At 40.9% G+C, this 20,509-nt stretch overlaps 1 protein-coding gene and 1 long non-coding RNA gene across 5 annotated transcripts in view; one reads left to right on the top strand and one right to left on the bottom strand.

The window, feature by feature from the left end:
- LOC102446679 (cadherin-7) overlaps positions 1-20,509 on the bottom strand; it is a 117,169-nt gene that overhangs the window by 39,785 nt on the left and 56,875 nt on the right. For both annotated transcript variants that reach the window (XM_006119917.4, XM_075921028.2), the window contains exons 3-6: positions 15,563-15,857; positions 7,476-7,595; positions 2,194-2,361; positions 734-921 (exon numbers count right to left, since the gene is read on the bottom strand). In XM_006119917.4, coding sequence (XP_006119979.3) covers positions 734-921; positions 2,194-2,361; positions 7,476-7,595; positions 15,563-15,857 — 771 coding nt within the window. The remainder of the gene's footprint in view (positions 1-733; positions 922-2,193; positions 2,362-7,475; positions 7,596-15,562; positions 15,858-20,509) is intronic.
- Positions 8,828-20,509, top strand: part of LOC106731765 (uncharacterized) — a 59,000-nt gene continuing 47,318 nt past the window's right edge. Inside the window, exons 1-3 of one of the 3 annotated variants that reach the window (XR_012901565.2) lie at positions 8,828-9,415; positions 14,139-14,289; positions 15,569-15,673. This is a non-coding gene — a long non-coding RNA (uncharacterized LOC106731765). The remainder of the gene's footprint in view (positions 9,416-14,138; positions 14,290-15,568; positions 15,674-20,509) is intronic. The other 2 variants (XR_012901566.2, XR_012901564.2) reach the window with 2 other exon arrangements.

Here is a 20,509-nt window from a genome sequence, read left to right as displayed (position 1 = left end):
TCCCTAAAATTTATAAGAATGGCTTAACAATCATGAGATTTTAAAAATAATAAACTTGGTATCCTTTTTATTTGACTTGTGGCTCTTGGCCCTTTAGGGCGTGTCTACACAGCACCCTAAACTTAAAATAAGATATGCAATTTGTGCTACTCAAATTGCTTATCTTATCTCGAATATATTTCAAAATAGCTTGTTTTGAAATTTGCTGCATCTACACAGTGCCAAATTCTGAAATAATACGCTATTTCAAGCCATCCCTTGCCCCCTTGCAACAAGGTTTACCGGGATGCTGAAATAGCACACCTTTTATTTCAAAAAATATTTTGAAATAATGGGTGGCTTGTGCAGACACAGGGTAGCTATTTCGGGATATCTCTGGTATCCCAAAATAGCCATGCAGTGTAGATGTACCCTTAAAGTGCCCTCAGTTCACCTTTTCTCTACAGCCTTGAGGGCTAGAAATCTACTTTTTATAAATGAATGCTGAGATTCTCAGATTCTATAGGGCCTGGGAATTAAAAAAAACACATTAACCTCCTGACAAAATCAGTAGAGTCTTCAATACAAATGATGTGTAGGCTTTTTTTAAAAGCAGAAATCAAAGTGAGACTGGCTAACATGGCTCTCTAACAGCAGGTGAGAATCCTCCCCACCTTAACCATACAGTCTCATCCTTATACCTACGACACTGGTCTTGCTCCACAACAGATACAAAAGAATGAGTCAGGGTTACCTTCTGAATTGTAATGATTCCCTCCTGTGTATCTTTGTCAACAGAAATTTTGAAAACTCCAAGGCCATCACCATCCACAATCTTATATTCCATTTCAGCATTATGTCCCACATCAGCATCCACAGCTTTTATTCTGGCCACCACCGAAGCCACAGGCAAGGACTCTGGGACATTATACTGATATGACCCTGTGAAATTTAAAACAATAATTGAATAATTGATCATGGCCTCTATTAAAACATTAACTTGACATCTCTGTTACAGGTACCACAAAAAATCTTAGATGAAAAACAGAACAATGGTCCTTTTGGGTGAAAGATGGAGGGGATCATTTTTAATATCCTCCACGGTCTCCCACCAGGTTTGTGGGATTGTTTAGACAGCAACTCTCTAAATTAAGGTGTGAGATGAATTCATGTTAAAAAGGTTCAAGCAAACAAAATGTTTGGTATATTTCCTATAATAGCAGGGGAATAAAGTAAAAGCCTTAGGATGCATATTAGCCCTTATTTTTATAATTGTAAATCTTGAGGAAGCCTTGCTCCTACCTATATGGCTAGATCTTGTGATGGACTCAGTTTCTGACCCTTTAACAATAAGTGCATCTCCCTCTCCTTTGAACATTCCAACCTTGTAGTTCAAGCAGAATGTGATATACAATGTAGCTAGATATCCAAGTTGTAGTGTGCAGCCAATATCATTCTCAGCTCTAGAAATAGATTCTCTGTTGTTCTATTAATACCACAAACAGTTGATGGCAGGAAATATAATTTTCATTGTCTTTTGGACATATTTGTTTTTCATATACACTTGAGAACAGACCAGATTGGACACGAACACATTCTGCACATTATTTTAATTTCCCATGGCAATGGCGTTACAAGAAAAAGCACTGAAAGAAAGAAAAGGGATGAGATAAAATGTAATTTGTAAACAGGGTGGCTTGAATTTGGTAATATACTTGTTTCTTTCCTCCTTTTGCTTAAATCAAGAGCCACCTTGTTCAACACAAGCAAATTGAGGGCAGATGACTTTCTGGTTCTTCCAAGATTGATTTCTTATGAAACTCTGAATGTCTATAGAAGAAAAAATTTGCTGAATTCCAAAGGAATGTGAAGTGTATGCAAGTAAATACTACACTATAAATCTTTTATCTTTCCTTTGACAGGGAGAGCACAAAGATATTAATATATGTATATGCTGTGCATAGCTTTACTTAAATTGATCTGAAAAAATATTTATATGTAGTAAACAAGGCAGATTTTTTCAATATACTACTACAACTACTGCTAACAATAATAATATAACCTAGTCATGATATAAAATTTGTTTTTATCCAGAGATATCAAAGCACTTTAAATGTGGAAATAAGTATGATAAGCTCCATTTTACAGATGGCATGTAATGTAAAGAATGCAAGAACATTTAGAAATAGTAGCAACTGTAACAAAGTCACTTACTCCGTGGAAAGCGTGGTGGATTGTCATTAACATCGGTCAGGGTGACAGTTACAGATGTGGTCCCTGATAGTCCACCATTTTGTCCAACCATATCCTTTGCTTGAATAACAAGTAAATACTGGTCTTTGGCCTCTCTATCCATGTTCGGAAGGGCAGTCTTGATAACACCTAGAAAACAACAAAACATACAATGTCATTGGTTACATTAGTTATGGGTAAAGATAGTAATATAAATATTATGTTTGCATTCAAATAATAGTATCATAATGAGACACAGATGAGTTAGCCCAGTATTTCCATGTCTACAGTATACTGTAAGGTACAATAGTGAAAGTCCTTATAGGTCAATATGGGTCAGCATCTGCAAATATAGAAGTATCTTTCTTATTGTGAAAAATAGTTTATTCATAGCAAAACATTTACATTGACATCAACCAGGTAGTGCAAGCTCCTGCTAATTCTGCCAGTGTTTTTGAAGCTTGGTCTGAAACAACTACTTCTGGGTCGGTTTCTATGTCCATTCAATCTTTTTAATCTCTGCTGTGAGTGCCAAGAAGGGGGACAATTAGTATCAATTTTGTCATGGCACTTTTTCACTAGTAATTAAGTTGAACCCACAACTGCTCCTGCCAAAAGGTAGCAATTTTCAACCAATGGTATTATGGGCTGAAAGTTCTCTTTGTCTTTTGATTTTCTACTGCCATCCATCACTGTACTATGAACGTCTTCTATGGACTTCATAGAGTTATTGGCAAATGTATATTCTTGGGCTCCTCAGCCATGCAGTCTCTCATACACCTTTGTTTCCCCATTATTTTGGTGATATGGAGAAAGATGTATTTGTTATTGCTTTTCAAAATTCCAAGCGGAGAGGACAATTTAACAAATGTCTTGAAATTGTCACTGACCAATTTGATTCTTGATATTATTAATCTCATATCCTAGTAATGGATTCAAATGAAGCTATTTTGTATTGGCCACTATTTATTTAAACAAGGGCTACTCAACTTTGGAAGCCCCAGGGACCACAATGATACAGCACGTGCCGAGGGCCGCAACTTAAGTGTGATTGCATGTACATGAAAATATATAAGCAAATATATGCAAATAGCTTCTTTCACACAATGCCCCAGTGCTCCCGGCACCTCCTTCCTAAGGGCTAGAAACACCAGCACCCTGTACCCGTCTGTTCCAGGCAGCCCGTCTGTCTGCTTGTGTCTTTCAGTGCTCACCTCATCTGCGAGACACCTCCCTGTGGTGGAGTGTGTACCCAGTGGAGGCCATGTTCACAGGATCCCATCTGCAGGCCCTGTGTTGAGTCCCACATAAACCCAAACTGCACCGCGGACTGCAAATAAATGGTCTGCAGGCCACATGTGGCCCACGAGCCATGTGTTGAGTAGCCCTGATTTAAACAGTAGCCACATGTAAAGCACTCCATGTAATAAGGTAACTTTGATGTATTAATTAAAATGCTTTAATTTATGAAATAATATTATTGTTATATCCACTTTGTCATTTACATACAATTTGTAATTATGGTTTGATTTTTTTTAAAGCTAAAAATCCAGTGCTTCTTCCATTCTGCTCTGTTGATATGCATCAGTTCAATAAATACACCTTCTCAAACTATGATGACTTTATGAATATTTCATATTTGGCACATAGTACAGCTGCTAACTCTGATTTCCAGAGAGGCAGGCATTTATTCTACCGATGCTTACTGTGACTAACAAAGGAAACAATCGAAATAAAGGAAAGGCACTCTTGAGGCTATATATCTTCATTGGAGATTTGACAAATGTTTAGTTACATGTTTTTTCATCTCTTCCTTTTGGCCTCTGCATTAAATATGTCTGTGCAAATATATTTGCTTTACAAATAGGTTTCATGAAACTATATTTTAACAAATTTGTGAAAAAAGAGAAACATTTAATTTTGCAAGATATTCTTTTAAAATTGTTTCTAAATGTTCTGATTTGCTTGCTTTTCTATCGTTCACAGTTACTGTCACAATTCTTCCCATCCTTTCTGGAAGATAATTGTCATGTAGATAAAGTACACCATCCAGCTATGCAAAATGCGTAGCTAGATTCGCTTTACCTTAAGACTTAAGACAACCCACTGAAGCGTCTATCCTGTGTGTATGCACAATACTGGACCACATGCTCCTGTCGCCTTCACTTACTCCTCACAGAATGAGTACACAACATCGACAAGGGCTGCTCTCAGCTGTCATTCAATTTGGGGGTCACTAGACCCATTAAATAGAATGCTAGAAGATTGACCTCTGGAGGGTCATCTCCATAGTGTAGACAAGACCTAAGTCATTGACCTACACACTTTTTGAATACCAGAGTACCAATTTAGAAACAGGCATAGCTGCAGTGGCACAAAACGCTTAACATGAATGCAGTTATTCTATAATCTAGCTAATTTCAATAAATTCAGGTACTGTTAATGGCTTGGAGAGAGGATGGCCAAGTGATTAATGCTCTGCACTAAGACATGGAAGAGTTACATTCCCAAGCACTGTCACAGACATCTTAAGCTGCCTTAAGTAAATCATTTATTTTGTGCTTCAATTTGTGCCAAATGTGAACAGGGATAATATCAATTTTCTATTTCACAGGGGCTTTGTGAGGGTAAATTCATTAATGACTGCTAAGTACTCAGATGCTACATTGATAGGGGTCAGAAACAAACTAAAAGAGACGGGGTAAAAGTTACTAATTTAGTCTTCATTCGAACTGATGTAATAGAATGATTAATGCTCACAATCTTCAGGAAGACTGTAAGGACATTTGCATGATAGTTTAGCTGTAAAAGTTCATAAATTCCTCTGAAACATAAAGAATGTTGTTTTAAAAAATATTTCTTCTTGGTAGTGAGTATAAAAAAGTGGCAGATGACATGGGAATTCAAAAGCAAATGCCTTATTTTTAAGGCATGGTCAAAGGGAAAAAAAGAAACGTTTTCTGTGAAAGTTTCCATTTTCACTCTCTGGGGAGGAAATCAGGGGTCAGAAGACACCCAAAGGGGAGAGCAATTACAAAATGGGAGAACAAGGGAATAAAAACACAGAAATGAGAGGGGTACAAAATGAAATCAGACAGGGAGGCAGAACTTAATCTGTATGCCTTACACAGTGTATCACAAATGCTTTAATGAAAACTCTAACTTCAGAAGCTGTGTAGCAACTGGTGGCAAATATTTACCAATATCACAATGATAAGCACAGTATGTGGATTAAAAAGAAATGAAACAGAATATAATAGATTCTACTTCAGAAAATGCTTACAGGCCCAAAGTGTAAATCATAGTGTTTGTTACAGTCTACTTTTAAGTACAGGCAGTCCCCGAGTTACACAGATCCAACTTACGTCGGATCCGCAGTTACGAACGGGGATTTTCTCGCCCCGGAGGACTGGAGCGGCGGGACGCCTGGTCCCACTGCCCGCCTCCTCAGGGGCGAGAAAAGCTGCTCCCCGTCTCCCTGGTCTGCTGGGGGAGCCAGCAGACCAGGGAGACGGGGAGCAAAGCAGCGGAGGACCCGGGGCCGGACCCCCGGCCGCTTCCAGATCAGCTTCCAGATCAGATCTGCAGACCAGGGAGACGCTGAGCAAAGCGGCGGAGGACCCGGGGCTGGACCCACGGTGCTCCCAGCTGATCTGGAAGCACCGCGGTCCAGCCCGGGTCCTCCGCCGCTTTGCTCCGCGTCTCCCTGGTCTGCTGGGGGGGGACGCAGCTAGTGCCCCCCGCCCAGCAGACCAGGGAGACGTGGAGCAAAGCCCGGGGCCTGTGGTAGAGCAGGTGGGGCACTGCCGGTTGGTCCCGCAGCACCGCTCCTTGGCGCTACTGGACCAACCCGGCAGCACCCGAGCTGCTCTGCCCCAGGAGTCCCCAAGTCAGCCGCTGCTGAAACTGACCAGCGGCTGACTACAGGAAGCCCGAGGCAGAGTTGCTCTGCCCCGGGCTTCCTAGAATCAGCTGCTGATCAGTTTCAGCAGCAGCTGACTTGGGGACGCCTGGGGTTCTTAAGTTGAATCTGTATGTAAGTCGGAACTGGTGTCCAGATTCAGTCGCTGTTGAAACTGATCAGTTTCAGCAGCGGCTGAATCTGGATGCCAGTTCCGACTTACATACAGATTCAACTTAAGAACAAACCTACAGTCCCTATCTTGTACGTAACCCGGGGACTGCCTGTAATACAAATGACACCGATTTGTGGTGTGTGAAGAACACCTTGAAAATCAGTGCTAGAAATTATATTCTTTGCAGTTCAATCTCATAGTGTTGTACAGATTTGTATTAATATGGTGAAAAAGTGGAAAGAGGTATCAGGTAGAGGTGTGGCAATTTAGATTTTTTCTCTTAATCAAGAAATGTCTATATTTTTTAACCATTTTCCTTGAGAATCCACAATCCTATCCATGCACCATCCTAAACGCCCATACCTTTAACAAGATTTAATCCTGAAGCCTAGTTGATTTATAGCTATGTATTGATCCTGAGCTGACCACTTGGACTATGTCTACTCAGCAGCTTTATTTTGGAATAACTAATGTTATTCCAAAATAACAAAGAGCACGTCTACACAGAAAGCCATTATTTCAAAACAATGTTGAGCTGGAGGACTTCTTACTTTGACTCCTGTAACCCTCATTTTATGAAGAGCAAGGGAAGCTGAAGGAAGAAGAGTGTTCTTCCTTCGACTGCCTACTCTGTAGATAGTGCCCTAAGCTGAATTAAGCTATTTTGACTTCACCTACACAATTGACATAGCCAAAGTTGTGTAGCTTAATTTGACTTTAGCCCAACTGTGTAGACATGCCCTCACATGCCCCTGGGACCAGTGCTCACCTAAGAACTTCTAGAGATAATCCAGAAATGTTCAAGGTTTCAAAGAAACAATCAAGGCCAGGCCTCACAGATATATGGAGGCTGGTTGAACTGCACAGTGAAGCATTTGGCAACAAAGGGAAGCAGATAAAGGTGGTGACAGGGAAAAGAACAGAGTCTGTGGAGGTAATGGGCAAGAGAGACTGAAGTGAGGGACAAGACATACCAATATTTTTAAGTGGTTATATGTTTCAAATGTATGCTGCTACATGATAAACTGAACATGTTCTTGACATCAGGAAACAAGAGCACTATAACCACAATTCATTTTCTAACAACAGACTGCACTAGCAGGTATCTCGTCTTGAGTTTCAGACGTGGTATAAATTGTATCTCAGCATTACCGTGGACTTATCTTTGGGGGACCTTGAGAAAGTTACCTGTCTTTGGCTCCACGGAAAAGTAAGGTTGTCCTTGCAGAATACTATAAACCACTCTAGCACTGTTGCCATAAGTAGGGTCATCTGCATCAGTCGCTGTTACTTGAACCACAGAAGTTCCTGTAAAAGGTTTAAGACACCACTTAGTTAAATATGCCATAATTCTGAATTATATTAATGTAACCATTAGACTTACAGTGTTATCCTTTTACCAAAATATTTTAATATAGTAAAACTCCAGTTATTCGCCATCCAGTGGTCCGGCACTTCTGATAGTCTGGCATCAACTGGAACCCGGAAGTGCTCCAGGCAGCCGGACAATTGGAGCTCCTGTGAGCCCCATGCATGCTCATGGGCCGGGAAAGAGAAGGGGAGGAGAAGGGAAGGGGATTATATTCCTGTGATGGGTCTGCCAGACCTCACTGCGGCAGCGGGGAGCTGAGCTGCGAGGGGCGAACCCTCCACCATTTTGTAGGGAGGCGGGGGAAGCCCTGCGCAGCTGCCGGCGACAGGCCAGCTGAGGCTACAAGTGGCAGCGACGGACTTGGGGAAGTGGTGGGGCAGAGCAGCTGGGGTGCTGCCGGGTTGGTGCTGCAGCACCGCTCAGGTGAGGGGCAGCGCTGCAGGACCAACCCGGCAGCACCCCAGCTGCTCTTCTCAGATGCTTCCCCAAGTCTTCCATGGCTGAAAATGATAAGTGGTGGACTTGGGGAAGCGGCTGAGCAGAGTAGCTGGGGTGCTACCGGGTTGGTCCTGCAGCGCCGCTCAGGTGAGGGGTGGCACCGAGGGACCAACCTGGCAGCACCCCAGCTGCTCTGCCCTGCCACTTCCCCAAGTCTGCCACTGCCGCTTGCAGCCCCAGCTGGCCTGTCACTGGTGGGTGTGCAGGGCTTCCCCCGCCTCCCTACAAAACGGTGGAGGGTTTGCCCCTCACCGTGCCATTCCACGCTGCCTCCCTCCCGCCCCCCGCCGGTCGCAGTGCTGGTCCCGGCAGACCCGTCACAGCCCCCCCACCAGAGTACCTCCTGATACTCTGTCATATCCGATAATCCGGCACCCCCTGGGCCCCAAAGGTGCCGGATTATTGGAAGTTTACTGTATTTTGCTTTTACTGCTATTTTTCATTCTGATGAAAGAACTGCCTTGACAGTTTCTATGATGTACTTTATTTGATAGTCCACAAGACAGGTACACAATGGCAAATGGCAACTACAACAAACCCACACTGCCCCATCAGTGTAGCTCAGTCCTGACTTGGAGAGACCACACTGAGGTTTCAAAGGGACATACATTCCCTAGGATCATTTAATGTTTGTCATCAGACCACCCATAATCAGGCTAGTTAGCTTTTGGGTGCCGAGAAAGAATTGTTTTTCTCACTGCCACCTTAGACAGATTATGATCTTTGACTCAGTACTTAAAACAGGCTTTACATCTTGATTTCTAATGAAAACATATACAGAGACCTAGTTTAAACCTTCCAGTATCCGTAACTTTTGAGTGTGTGGATATAATAACCATTATTCAATATTCTGTGCAGTTTGTTAATGCCAGGTTTGCTTGGATGGAATTTACAAGCTCTCTAAACAATGCCAATGGAGCTTACAAGGTCTTAAATATTGACAGTGTCATTTACAAGATCCACAAACAGTAAGGTTTTTGTTCACTGCTCATGGTTCTTGTAAGGTCTGCAAAGAAATACTTGGAATGTAATGACAAGCTCTACAGTCACAATGGAGAGCACTTGTAAATTCCACAAACTTAACTGTGCTTGCATACTTTCAAACTCCACCAATGAAGACAATTCAGTCTCTAAACTTCATGCGAGGAATAAATCAGTGACTTACTGAATTATGAAACCACTGTTTTCTGCAGCTAGTTCTCTGCTGGAGTGAAGATTAGTCCCTCCATAAAAATATCTCCTGCATAAAACTTTCTAGGTAGGAAAATGTCATGTATCTTTCTGCCATGTCTGTTTCTAAGAAGATATTTTATAAAGGACTGTTTACAAAAGAAAGGTTGTGTGCAACCTATTTATATATAGGCCATCATATATATATATATATATATATATATATATATATATATATATATATATATATATATATATATATATATATATATATATAAAATATTTAGCATATGTATAATGTGCATGTGTATAAGGCTTTGGGTAGCACATTTGCAACATGAATTCATCTCAGATAGAAACTTTTCTCTATGAAGGTTTTGTATAGAAAATAACCCCATGGGGAAGATGTTTTTTATGGGAAGTACAAGAATAGATTTGGAGAGAGTAATACAGAGATCTGGCAATCTTGCTTCTGAGTCTCTCCAAGAGTAGAACAGACTCCCCCAAGTTGTGGTTTCATAGTGAAAAAGATTTTTATTTCATTCTATTCCAAAAGGTCTTCAGTAAATTAATTAAAAATTTCACTTAAACAAAAGCAAAAAAGCAAAGAATATTTCATTGCCAAGAGTTTGTTAAGATATATTTAATGCAGGGGTGGGCAATAATTTTTTGCCAGGAGCCACTTCAGAAATTTTTGAAGTGGCCCCGGGCCACACTGAAAGGGGCAGGGCCTCAAACAGAAGAGGTGGGGCCTCAAGCAGAAGGGGCAAGGCCAGGATACTTCCCTGCTTCCCCCACAAAGAACATGATTGGTCTGGGGTGGAGGAGCACCTTCCCCCCCCCCCGCCCTGAGGTTCTCCCTAGGTAACCATGCCATTGGCAGTGGGAGAAGACTTTGTACACTCCCCCTGCTCCCAGGCCAATTAGCACTTGGGGAAGGGGGAGCGCACAAAGTCTTCTCCTGCCCTGTCAGGAGCATGTGGCACTTCTAAGCACTATGCACTACCTACAGGGTGGAGGAAACTTCTTGTGCTCCCCCTGACCCGAGGCTGTGATTGGCCTGGGGGCAAGGGAGCACATGAAACCTCCTCCCGCCCTGCCAAGAGCGTGTGGCACTTCTAAGCTCCGTGCGTTCCTAGCAGGGCAGGGGCAGGGGCAGGGGCAGGGGCAGGGGCAGGGGCAGGGGCAGGGGCAGGGCAGAGGAAACTTAGTGTGCTACCGCTGCCCCCAGGCCAATCAGGGCTTGGGGGTGGAGGAGCATGCAAAGCCTCCTCCCACCCTGCCAGGAGAGTGTGGTGCTTAAGCACTCCTGTAACCCTCATTTTATGAGGAGTAAGGGAAACTGGAGGAAGAAAGCTCTAACTTGGACTTCCCGCTGTGTAGACAGCACCAAAAGCTGAAATAAGCTATTTTTGCTTAACCTAAGCAACTGAGATAGCTCAAATAGAATACCTTATTTCAGCTTTAGCCCTGCTGTATAGGTGTTCACTCTATGACTGCAAATGAACTGGTAGATAAAATTAATCTCATTCACTATTCCAATATTGGTCAGAGTCCCCAAATTCCAGATACAAGCAAGAAATTAATCCATATCATGTTTACCCATGTATTGGCCTGTGGACCCCATAGCAAAATCCATATCCTCATGTCTTCAGATTCCCTTTCCTATATAGCCCAGTAATAAGGGTGTGAGTTATTTTAGCCTCTGTACTTGCCATGGAGGGTTCTTCCTTTTCTCTCTGATATGGATCTTGCCACAATTTTTTAGGACTTAGTAGCTTACATCTTGGACCTCTGTAATGAGGCTACATCCTAAACTTATTCAGAAAATGCGGCTAGTGCAGAATGAGGTAATATGTATACTTTTTTTGTGAAAGGAACAAATATTAATCTACATATAGGGTACGTCTAAACTACATGGCTCCGTCGACGGAGCCATGTAGATTTGTTGTTTTGGCAAAGGCAAAAGAAGCCGCATTTAAATGATCACGGCTTCATTTACATTTACATGGCTGCCACGCTGAGCCGACAAACAGCTGATTAGCTGTTTGTCCGCTCAGCGCGCTAGTCTGGACGCTCCCCTGCCAACATCAAAGCCCTTTGTCGGCAGCCCCGGTAAACCTCATCCCACAAGGAATAACGGGGCTGCCGACAAAGGGCTTTGATGTCGGCAGGGGAGCGTCCAGACTTGAGTGCTGAGCGGACAAACAGCTGATCAGCTGTTTTGTAGGCTCAGCGCGGCAGCCATGTAAATGTAAATGAAGCCGCGATCATTTAAATTGCGGCTTCATTTGCCTTTGCCTATAATCCTAATCTACATGGCTCCATCGACGGAGCCATGTAGTCTAGACACAGCCATATATACACACATATATATATATATATATATATAGAGAGAGAGAGAGAGAGAGAGAGAGCAGCTACTCCCTTATTTAAAAAGTTAAGGGATAGCTGCAGTATATTGAGAGAAAGCAACCCTTGGCTTTAGAACTCATTCCCATTTTGATTCCACAGAGCTCAGATATGGTGTCATCTAGGACATGCTGCAAAAGGTAGCCTATTGTCCAAAATGATTTTTGTTGGTAAAAGGCTGCCTGAGGTTAACTGGTTGTTCCAAAGGAGGTTATTTGGGACCGGATGTTTGTACATTTTTTTAAGCTGTAAATATCTTGAGAAGAGTGGTGGTGCTTGGGGAGCAGGGCTGTTAAATGAGGCTGTACAGGGAATACTGGGGAGAAGATTGTTTAAACAAAAGCTGTTTTTAGTGATTGGCTATGCTTGATAAACGTCTGTTTAAAAAAAAAGCAAGCCCCTTCAGACTTGACCAGAGGACACGGTAACTGATTAAAACAAATAATTATAGTAAATTATCATACAATAAAATCCCAAATGATCATATATGTAACAGGACACACATAAGTTTCTTTTATGTGGCAATGGGGAGAATTTCTTATAAGTGAAAAATTGGCATAGTAAAGAAACAGAAGTAAGGTAGGCGTACAAATCTTAATTTTCAGTCTCGTTGCTTTAGAAGCACAGAGCACCAGATTTTCAAGTGTTCTGCACCTCCACTTTTTACGGAGCCTACGTGACAACTTTTGCACACTAAGCCCTTTTGAAATTCCAGCCTACATCATTAGATCAATTCAAAAAGAATTTTATTTTTTGTTTGAAATAAAACATTCTATCACATTTTAAATAAATTAAATACATTATTTCTCATAACTCTATCTATAATTTAACATTTTTAATAATTTCTGACATTTCCATATGCCGGGGTGGCCAGACTTGGCCTTGTGAGACTCAAGCAGCTGTTTCACAGTTAAAGTTTCACAGTTAAAGACTTGCAGAGCCTCCCTGGACCCCCTTTCTCCACCTACCAGACTTGTGGGGTGATCTTGGGATCTCTACCTTGCAACAGCGTTATGTGAGGATGGGGCTTCTCAAGGCTGGCCCACAACATTTTGGCACCTGAGGTGGGGAGCTCAAATGCCCCCATGCCCCCTCACTTGGGCAAAAACTTTGAAAGATCTCAATTCTGTCTTCTTCCTGTTCTACTCCTCTCATGTCACTGTAGAGAGAATACATATGCACGAGCAACAGACACAATTTTCTACACTCTGGGTCCTAGTGGCGCCCCCCCCATAGTCTGGCACCTGAGGTGGCTGCCTCAGTTCGTCTCATGGAAAGGACAGCCCTGGGGCTTCTGCTTATCGGAGTAAGGAGTATTGGACTTTTGCCCTGCAAGGAGCACTTGCCAGGTCTTCGCACTTCAGCAGGATTGTTTTTAAAGCCCCAAGACCCTGCAGATGCGGGGAGGACTCTATCAGGCACACCCCAGATCCTAAACTTTTGAAGATTGTGGTTATGCAGCTTGGAGGGTCAGTAAGTTTGGCCACCCCTGGTATAGGCCCTACTTTGGGGGCTTCTTTATTTCCATGGAGAAATTTGTAAGCCACCAATATGTTCTCCTGCCCAATATTTTCATGAAAGGACCAATCCAAACTCCACTGGAGGAAAAATTCTGTTTGGCTTCAGTGGTCCTCAGACAGGGTCCTAATATTTCTGTGAAATGTAATATTAAATTTTCATGTTTGCATAACAATCCTATTTTAAAGTGAAGTGTTATAAAACTGTAAGAACTATATTTCATTTTGGTTTAATTTAATTTTACTTTATAAACCTGTGATCTTTTTTTTCATTCAGTTTCATATTCAATTAAGAAATACTAGTCATGCATATAAGTTTAGACAAAATAGGGAAGAGATACTTTGTTTCCCCTTAATATTGCATGAATGCTGTATATGTTTAATTATAAATTATGTAATATGAATAAACGATGCATCAATGTGACTGTGTAAGATAAATGCCACACAAGGGCTTCATGCTACTAAATCCTTAATCCAATATGAATGCAGTATTCAGCATTATGACAATGCAAACTCAGAAGATGTTTAAAATGTATTATTCTAGGAATCTCAAAGGAGGTGCAATTCAGTCCTATGCAGAGGTCAGCAGAAAGCCTACGCATCACTCAAGTCCCACTTAAACTCTATTTTGAGGATTTAAGTAGGCGTTAAATGGTATATATGCTTTGTGCTGATCCCCTGCTTTGGGGAGAATTTCACCCAGTCATTTATATTGATGAAGCAGAAAAGGAATATGTGAAATTAACTCCTATTAAACAACAGTGTACATTCTCTACCATATATAATGATACTAGTATGGGCTTCCTATCGAATTTCAAAAAAGTCAGGTACACAATCCAGCTTTAAATGCACACGCCAAAAGATTCTTTTTATGTTTTTTAGGGGGGAAAAAGTCTTCACTGGATCCATCGTGACTTAACAATATAAATCAATGTGAAAAAAGGCAGAAATTGCACCAGGAAGGAAGATAGTTCTTCAGGATGTGAGATGAAGAAGTTAGACACTTTAAAAACCTACTTCCTACTGCACTCAGGTAAATTTATTTGAGCTAATACTTTAAGAATGGCATATAATTAGTAAAAAGGTGACTGAAAATAGTGAAGCTGCAGTAAAAATAGCTTAACCCTGAGAGAGTAGCCCTGGTCTACACTAGGGAGTTATTTCAAAATAACTCCCCTTATTTCAAAATAACAAGGCGTCCACATAATGGGCTGGTTATTTTGAAATAATAACTCCTGCTTTCCATGAGGTATAATGCAAATTTTGCAATAGTTATTTCAAAATAGTGGTAATGTGGACACTCCAGTGCTAGGGTTGCCAGATGTCTGATTTTGAACCGGACAGTCCAGTATTTCAGCTTTCTGTTCGTGAAACAAATTGAAAAAAATATAAATGAGAAAATATAAATGTCCGGTATTTTCTAAATAAGATGTAATGTAGAGTGTGATGTAATGTCAAGTGTGTCTGGTATTTTTGTTGATACTATCTGTCAAACCTAGCAGGTGCTACTATTTTGAAATAACTCCTCCCAACAGTAATTCAGACAAATTACTCCCCAGTGCTTCCTGGGGCTCTAATTGCATCCACATTAAGGGAGCCTGCCTCGGACTAATTTCGAGGCTGGTGTAAATCAGCGTAACTCCACTGAAGCCAATAAAGCATTGCCTATTGACATTTGTAGAGATGTCGGACCTTTAAAATGACTAGATTATGTATGTAGATATGTTTTACACCTGTGTGTATTCCAAGATAATCCCTGAGTTTGTTACAAGGCTACACTTCCATTCAATTTCAAAACTCTTTTAAGTTGGGCCAATTTCTGCTTTTCGTTCCAAGTGAATGTTCTTGCATGGCAGAATGTGACCATTACAAATGAAGTGCAAACCAATATAAGTAACACATAACAAACACTTTATGTACTAACTGGTTTTTTAAGGAATATGTTCATAATGGAGTTGATGTATACAGAAAGAGGTATTATCACCTCTCCGTGCCACACTATAAGTACCAAACTCTCTGTTCATAATAAGAATTATAAAACAAAATTTCTGGGCACTGAAATGAGAACTACACTGTAAAATGCCCATCTAAATCCCTAAATAGCTAATTTTAATTTTTCTATCTTTTTGAAGAGCAAATATTTTGTTGAATTTTACTTTCCAGTCAAGCCCGCAAACAGTCAATTGTTGCAGGTGGCTCATAGATAATTGAATAGGTTGGTGTGATATTGTAAAAAAGTAATGAATTTTTTAAAATGGTAGTAAAAACAGATTTCCCAAGACATGAACAATATATACTCTACTTACCCACAGGAGACATCTCAGGAACTCCAGCAGTGTAAGGGCCATCCAGAAATTTTGGTTCATTGTCATTGATGTCCTGAATCTTAATGACGAACTCCGACTCTGGTTCCACAGGTTTGTTAGTCAGCCTATCTAGTGCTTGTGCTCGGAGCGTGTAGTAGGCCTGCTCTTCCCGATCCAGCCTCTTTGTAGCATGAATATCCCCTGTGTTCTCATCAATAATGAAAATGGAACTTGCCCCTTCACCTGACAAGATGTATTTGATGGAGCCATCTCCTTTATCAACATCAGAGTGAAGCTGGTGAAAAATTGATGAGAACTGAGATTAACTTACAAGAGAGTCAGTGATATGAAGATATGTAAAAATTATTCTTATGTCACACAGCAGTACATTAAATTGTATTGTTCTTGGAAAGATAAACTGAATGTTTATTGTGTGTGGCACGTGAAATACTATTAGAATCTGTCAGCTTGCTCTTGTGAGCAAGACAATTTCTTTCCTTTCTCTATGCAGAAATTTTTTCAAAAGTATTTTATGTCATTTCAAAACAGTAGTAGCCTTGTGCTGTATTTCTCTTCTATCATGCTATCTGTTCTTAAATAGGTATAACCTTTTGCTAGCTTGCAACCCCCTGTTCTACAGTATGTTTGTTATTTTGTAGCAAAGTTACTATCAACTACCTCTTAATAATCGTTTCTTCCCTTTTGGATACTTCCATTTTCCCAGTGTTCTCTGTATAACATAAACTGGGAAAATCAGAATAGATTTGAGAATCAAGGAGTTTTGCTTTGCTACTAACACATCGCTTGGGCTTGAACCAGTCACTTCACTTCTCTGACTCAATTTCCTCTCAAGAAAATGAGGAGAACTCTTACCAGCCTGCAAAAACTTGTGCTAGTGCTCAAAATGATAATTTCATTGAGACCAAAATGAAGTTCACAAAATTACATTCAAAACTAGACTGGCATGATTTTGCAGAATTATTTTTAACTGAAAAGTTTTTCTGTTAAAAGCATTTCCACAAAAGAGCGTCTAGATTGGCATGGATGCTTTTGCGCAAAAAGTCCTTTTGCGCAAAAGCCTCCGTGCCCAATCTAGACGCGCTTTTGCGCAAGAAAGCTCCGATGGCCATTTTAGCCATCAGGCTTTCTTGCGCAAAATATTAAGGTGCCTGTCTACACTGGCCCTCTTGCGCAAGTATTCTTGCGCAAGAGGGCTTATCCCTGAGCGGGAGCGTCAAAGTATTTGCGCAAGAAGCACTGAATTCTTACATTAGAACGTCAGTGCTCTTGCGCAAATTCAAGTGGCCAGTGTAGGCAGCTGGCAAGTTTTTGTGCAAAAGCGTCTACTTTTGCAGAAAATCTTGCCAGTCTAGATGCACTCGGGATGTTCGCATATAGTAAATGACTAACTGTTAGTGTTTACATTAGCATAAAATACTAACTGATAAACCGGGTTTATTGGTTAATCCTATCAACTACACACACTCCCCTCCTTAATGCCTCTGTATCAGTCCAGACCATGCCAGCAATCTTTAACTCTACCACAGTTTCTTTACCTCTTTTGTGCCCTCAGACACCCATTTTCATATTCCAGCATTTACAATGTTTTCAACTACTCATTAGCACAATAGCAGTGGGTAATCAACTAAGAAAATAAAACATCCCCAACTCTCTCCCTCCTTAATAAAGCCTCAATCAATTTAAAAAAACTCACCATTTCAGTAGGGAACAAGTAAAAAACTTAGCACCTGCTGTTTTGTTAAAAGACGAGAATGACAAAGATGTTCAAACTGTTTGCTTCTTTTATCCTCTTTGAATATCTTTCACCCCATATCAAATGCATGTTCAGCCTGTTTGCACTTTACCCTCATCATTATCATTCTTTCCATCACTAATATTTTTTTTCCTCATCTGGGAGTATCACTAGTATTGTAATCACTGCCAGAATTCATGGGCAGAAAATTGCTATCTGAGTAATACAATTGCAAAAGGCCTGTGTCATTCCAGTGGTGAAAAATCTGAGATGAGTTTTGAGTTTTTCAAATGGATAAAGAGCTACCTATTACTTATACTTTACCTAGCTTATATCCTTGGACTATCTACAATTTATGCAGTTGCAGTATGGCTCCTTCTACCAATGTTAATAGATGGACTGGAGTCTGATTACTGATACCCCATGGTCTGAAAGAGTGACCAGCAATGTTCTCTGATACTAGAGAATTCAGGCTGTGGGTGAGCTACACTCACTACACATTTTGTTTTATTGAAATTACAGAATATTTTGTACTACTAAACCTTTAAAAGCGGTGCCTCATGCACTCCTTACTTATGTAACCCTAGGGAAAACCCTGTATCACCACAGATGGATGTGTTATGTTCTTAATTTATAAGAATACCCTAAGGAATTTGTTTAAACACTTTCTTTCAAGTATTTTAGTACCAGCAGGAGAAAAATGAAAGTTCCATGTAATAAACAATGTAAAAATTTCAACTGCACTCAAAGGATCCAGATTAATATTAGCGGGAGAAAGTACACATCAGCCTTGCTTTAGGTCTAACTCACTGGCTATGTCTACACTGGCATGATTTTCCAGAAATGCTTTTAACGGAAAAGTTTTCCGTTAAAAGCATTTTGGAAAAGAGCATCTAGATTGGCATGGACGCTTTTCCACAGAAGCACTTTTTGTGGAAAAGCGTCCGTGCCAATCTAGACGCGCTTTTGCGCAAAAAAAGCCCCGATCGCCATTTTAGCCATCGGGGCTTTTTTTGTGCAAAACAGTACTGTGCCGTCTACACTGGCCCTCTTGCATAAATGATTTGCACAAGAGGGCTTTTGCCCGAACGAGAGCAACACAGTATTTCCGCAAGAACACTGACGATCTTACATGAGATCGTCAGTGTTCTTGCGGAAATTCAAGCGGCCAGTGTAGACAGCTGGCAAGTTTTTCCCAAAAGCAGATGATTTTGTGGAAAAACTTGCCAGTCTAGACAAAGCCACCTTGTATATTGTCACATTAATAGTCAATGGCAGAGAGATTTAGACCCAGGAGTTCCGGGTTTTACTTCTCTCTCTGCCATTGACTATTAATGTGGCTGTGGACTAGTCATATTGTCAGTTATTCAGTTTCCCTATCCAAAAGGAGAATAATGACATTTACCCATACCAAAGTCTAAGGCCTAACAAAAATCAGCAAAGTACTTTGAGAGCATTGGGAGGACTAAATATTTGGCTTTGTAAGTGATTTGGGTTGATCCCAGGGGATTGATATGGAGAAGGAGATGGAGAACTTGGCAAAACTCTTTGCCAGCTGTTTCCGAAGGAAACCCTACTCTGGAATTATGTATGGAGAGCTACAGAGAATTTCTGCAATTCAGACTGGATGTCAGGTAGACTAGTCTTGCTCTCTGTCTCCAACAGGCCTTTGACTCCCTTTGCAATTTCTCACACAGAAATCCAAAAGAGATCTAGCATAGAAACCTAAAAGAGGGTCCAGGCAGTAGCAGTGCAAATGAATTATAATTTTAGCAGAGAAGGGATCCAGTTGAGTAACATGAATTAATCATATCTCTGCTGAGGGGGTGGTCCCAAGGATCCAAAGGGTTTGGAAGTTTTGCCCACTCGCATTCTGAAGTTCTCCTATTGTATCGCCTTTTAAGCACACTTTGTAGGAAATCCATTGACCTTCACTTCAGAGAGCTGTCTTAAACAACCAGCCACTGATTTCTTTGCAAGAGGCCATAATTAAGTGGGAATGGTCTTCATTACTTTCTCTAAGCACAAGTATTTCTGATCTCTTCATTTCATGAAGAGACTACATGCCTCAAACCAATCCCTGCTGCCTCCACTCAAGTTTACCTTTTGTCAATCCCTCATATTAGCTAGCTCCCATAACCCCACACCTGGGGATCTAGCCCAAGTTCCGTCTTCTGAGATTTATTGAATGGGCCCAGATGCCTCTCAGCTGAGCCCCAAAAACCTCTGTTAGGTTTTGAAGGTTCTATGGTTTAATATTCCCTAGCACGCATTGTGCAGAAGAGCTCGAGAGCTAAAAGCGAAGTCATCAGGCTCTAAAAAAAAATACACAGAATTCAACCTCAACAGGAGGAAAATGTTGCCATAACCCTAAAAAGATCCTGGGGTCATGTTAGCCTGCTGGAAATGAGTTCTCCAGCAGTTTGGTCATTATTTAAACTACACACACTTTTTAGGCCCGTGTATCACTAATGACAATTATTTTTCACTGTGGGCTTGACACTGCAAGTTGATAAAAGATCTTATCTTTCACTGAAATCAACAGGAATAAAGGCCACCTAGCACTTCACAGGATCAAGCCCCTCTCTCCCCACCCCTCCCCCCCAAAAAACCCTTCCAAATATTCTTATATGCCTTTGTGTGAACAAGCTCTTTAGATAATGAACAGCAAAGACACTACTTCAGTAACAAAATAATAAACTATATCCTCAGTTACACCGATGGGTGCTGCTGAACCTGCAGGACTAAAGCTTAGGGTATAGTCTGGCCTGCTGCATTTCTATTTATTTAGTTCAGACAACCGTTCTTCTGCCATTCAGAAATGATTCATCCATATCTTTCAGACTCACTTACACTAAATCTCTCTTTTAGCCATCTTGTAGCTTGCAATTGATATGCTCAATAATAACATCATTTTGCATTACTTAGCAATATAGTTTGCTGTTGTAGCATCTCCTACTGAGCTAGAAATCTATTTCCATTAATAACTATGGATACCTGTGTGCTAGAGTCCTTTTGTCTGACCAGCAAGGCTCTCTCTCATTTCTGGAGGCATAGTTTGCTATTTCCCTGAGTTTAGAATCCCTCAAAACAGATGGAATGCTAATCTTCTTGTCTTCCTCTTTTTAGCATTAAATACTTTTTAAATCTATATCTGAAGCTGTTCCTCATGGTGACAGGATTGTTAATGGCTA

This window comes from Pelodiscus sinensis, chromosome 2 (genome assembly GCF_052426305.1).
Source record: "Pelodiscus sinensis isolate ZL-2025 chromosome 2, ASM5242630v1, whole genome shotgun sequence".
Lineage (NCBI taxonomy): Eukaryota > Metazoa > Chordata > Testudines > Trionychidae > Pelodiscus > Pelodiscus sinensis.
Note: the sequence above shows the minus strand (reverse complement) of the source record. Positions and strands in the feature narration are given on the sequence as shown.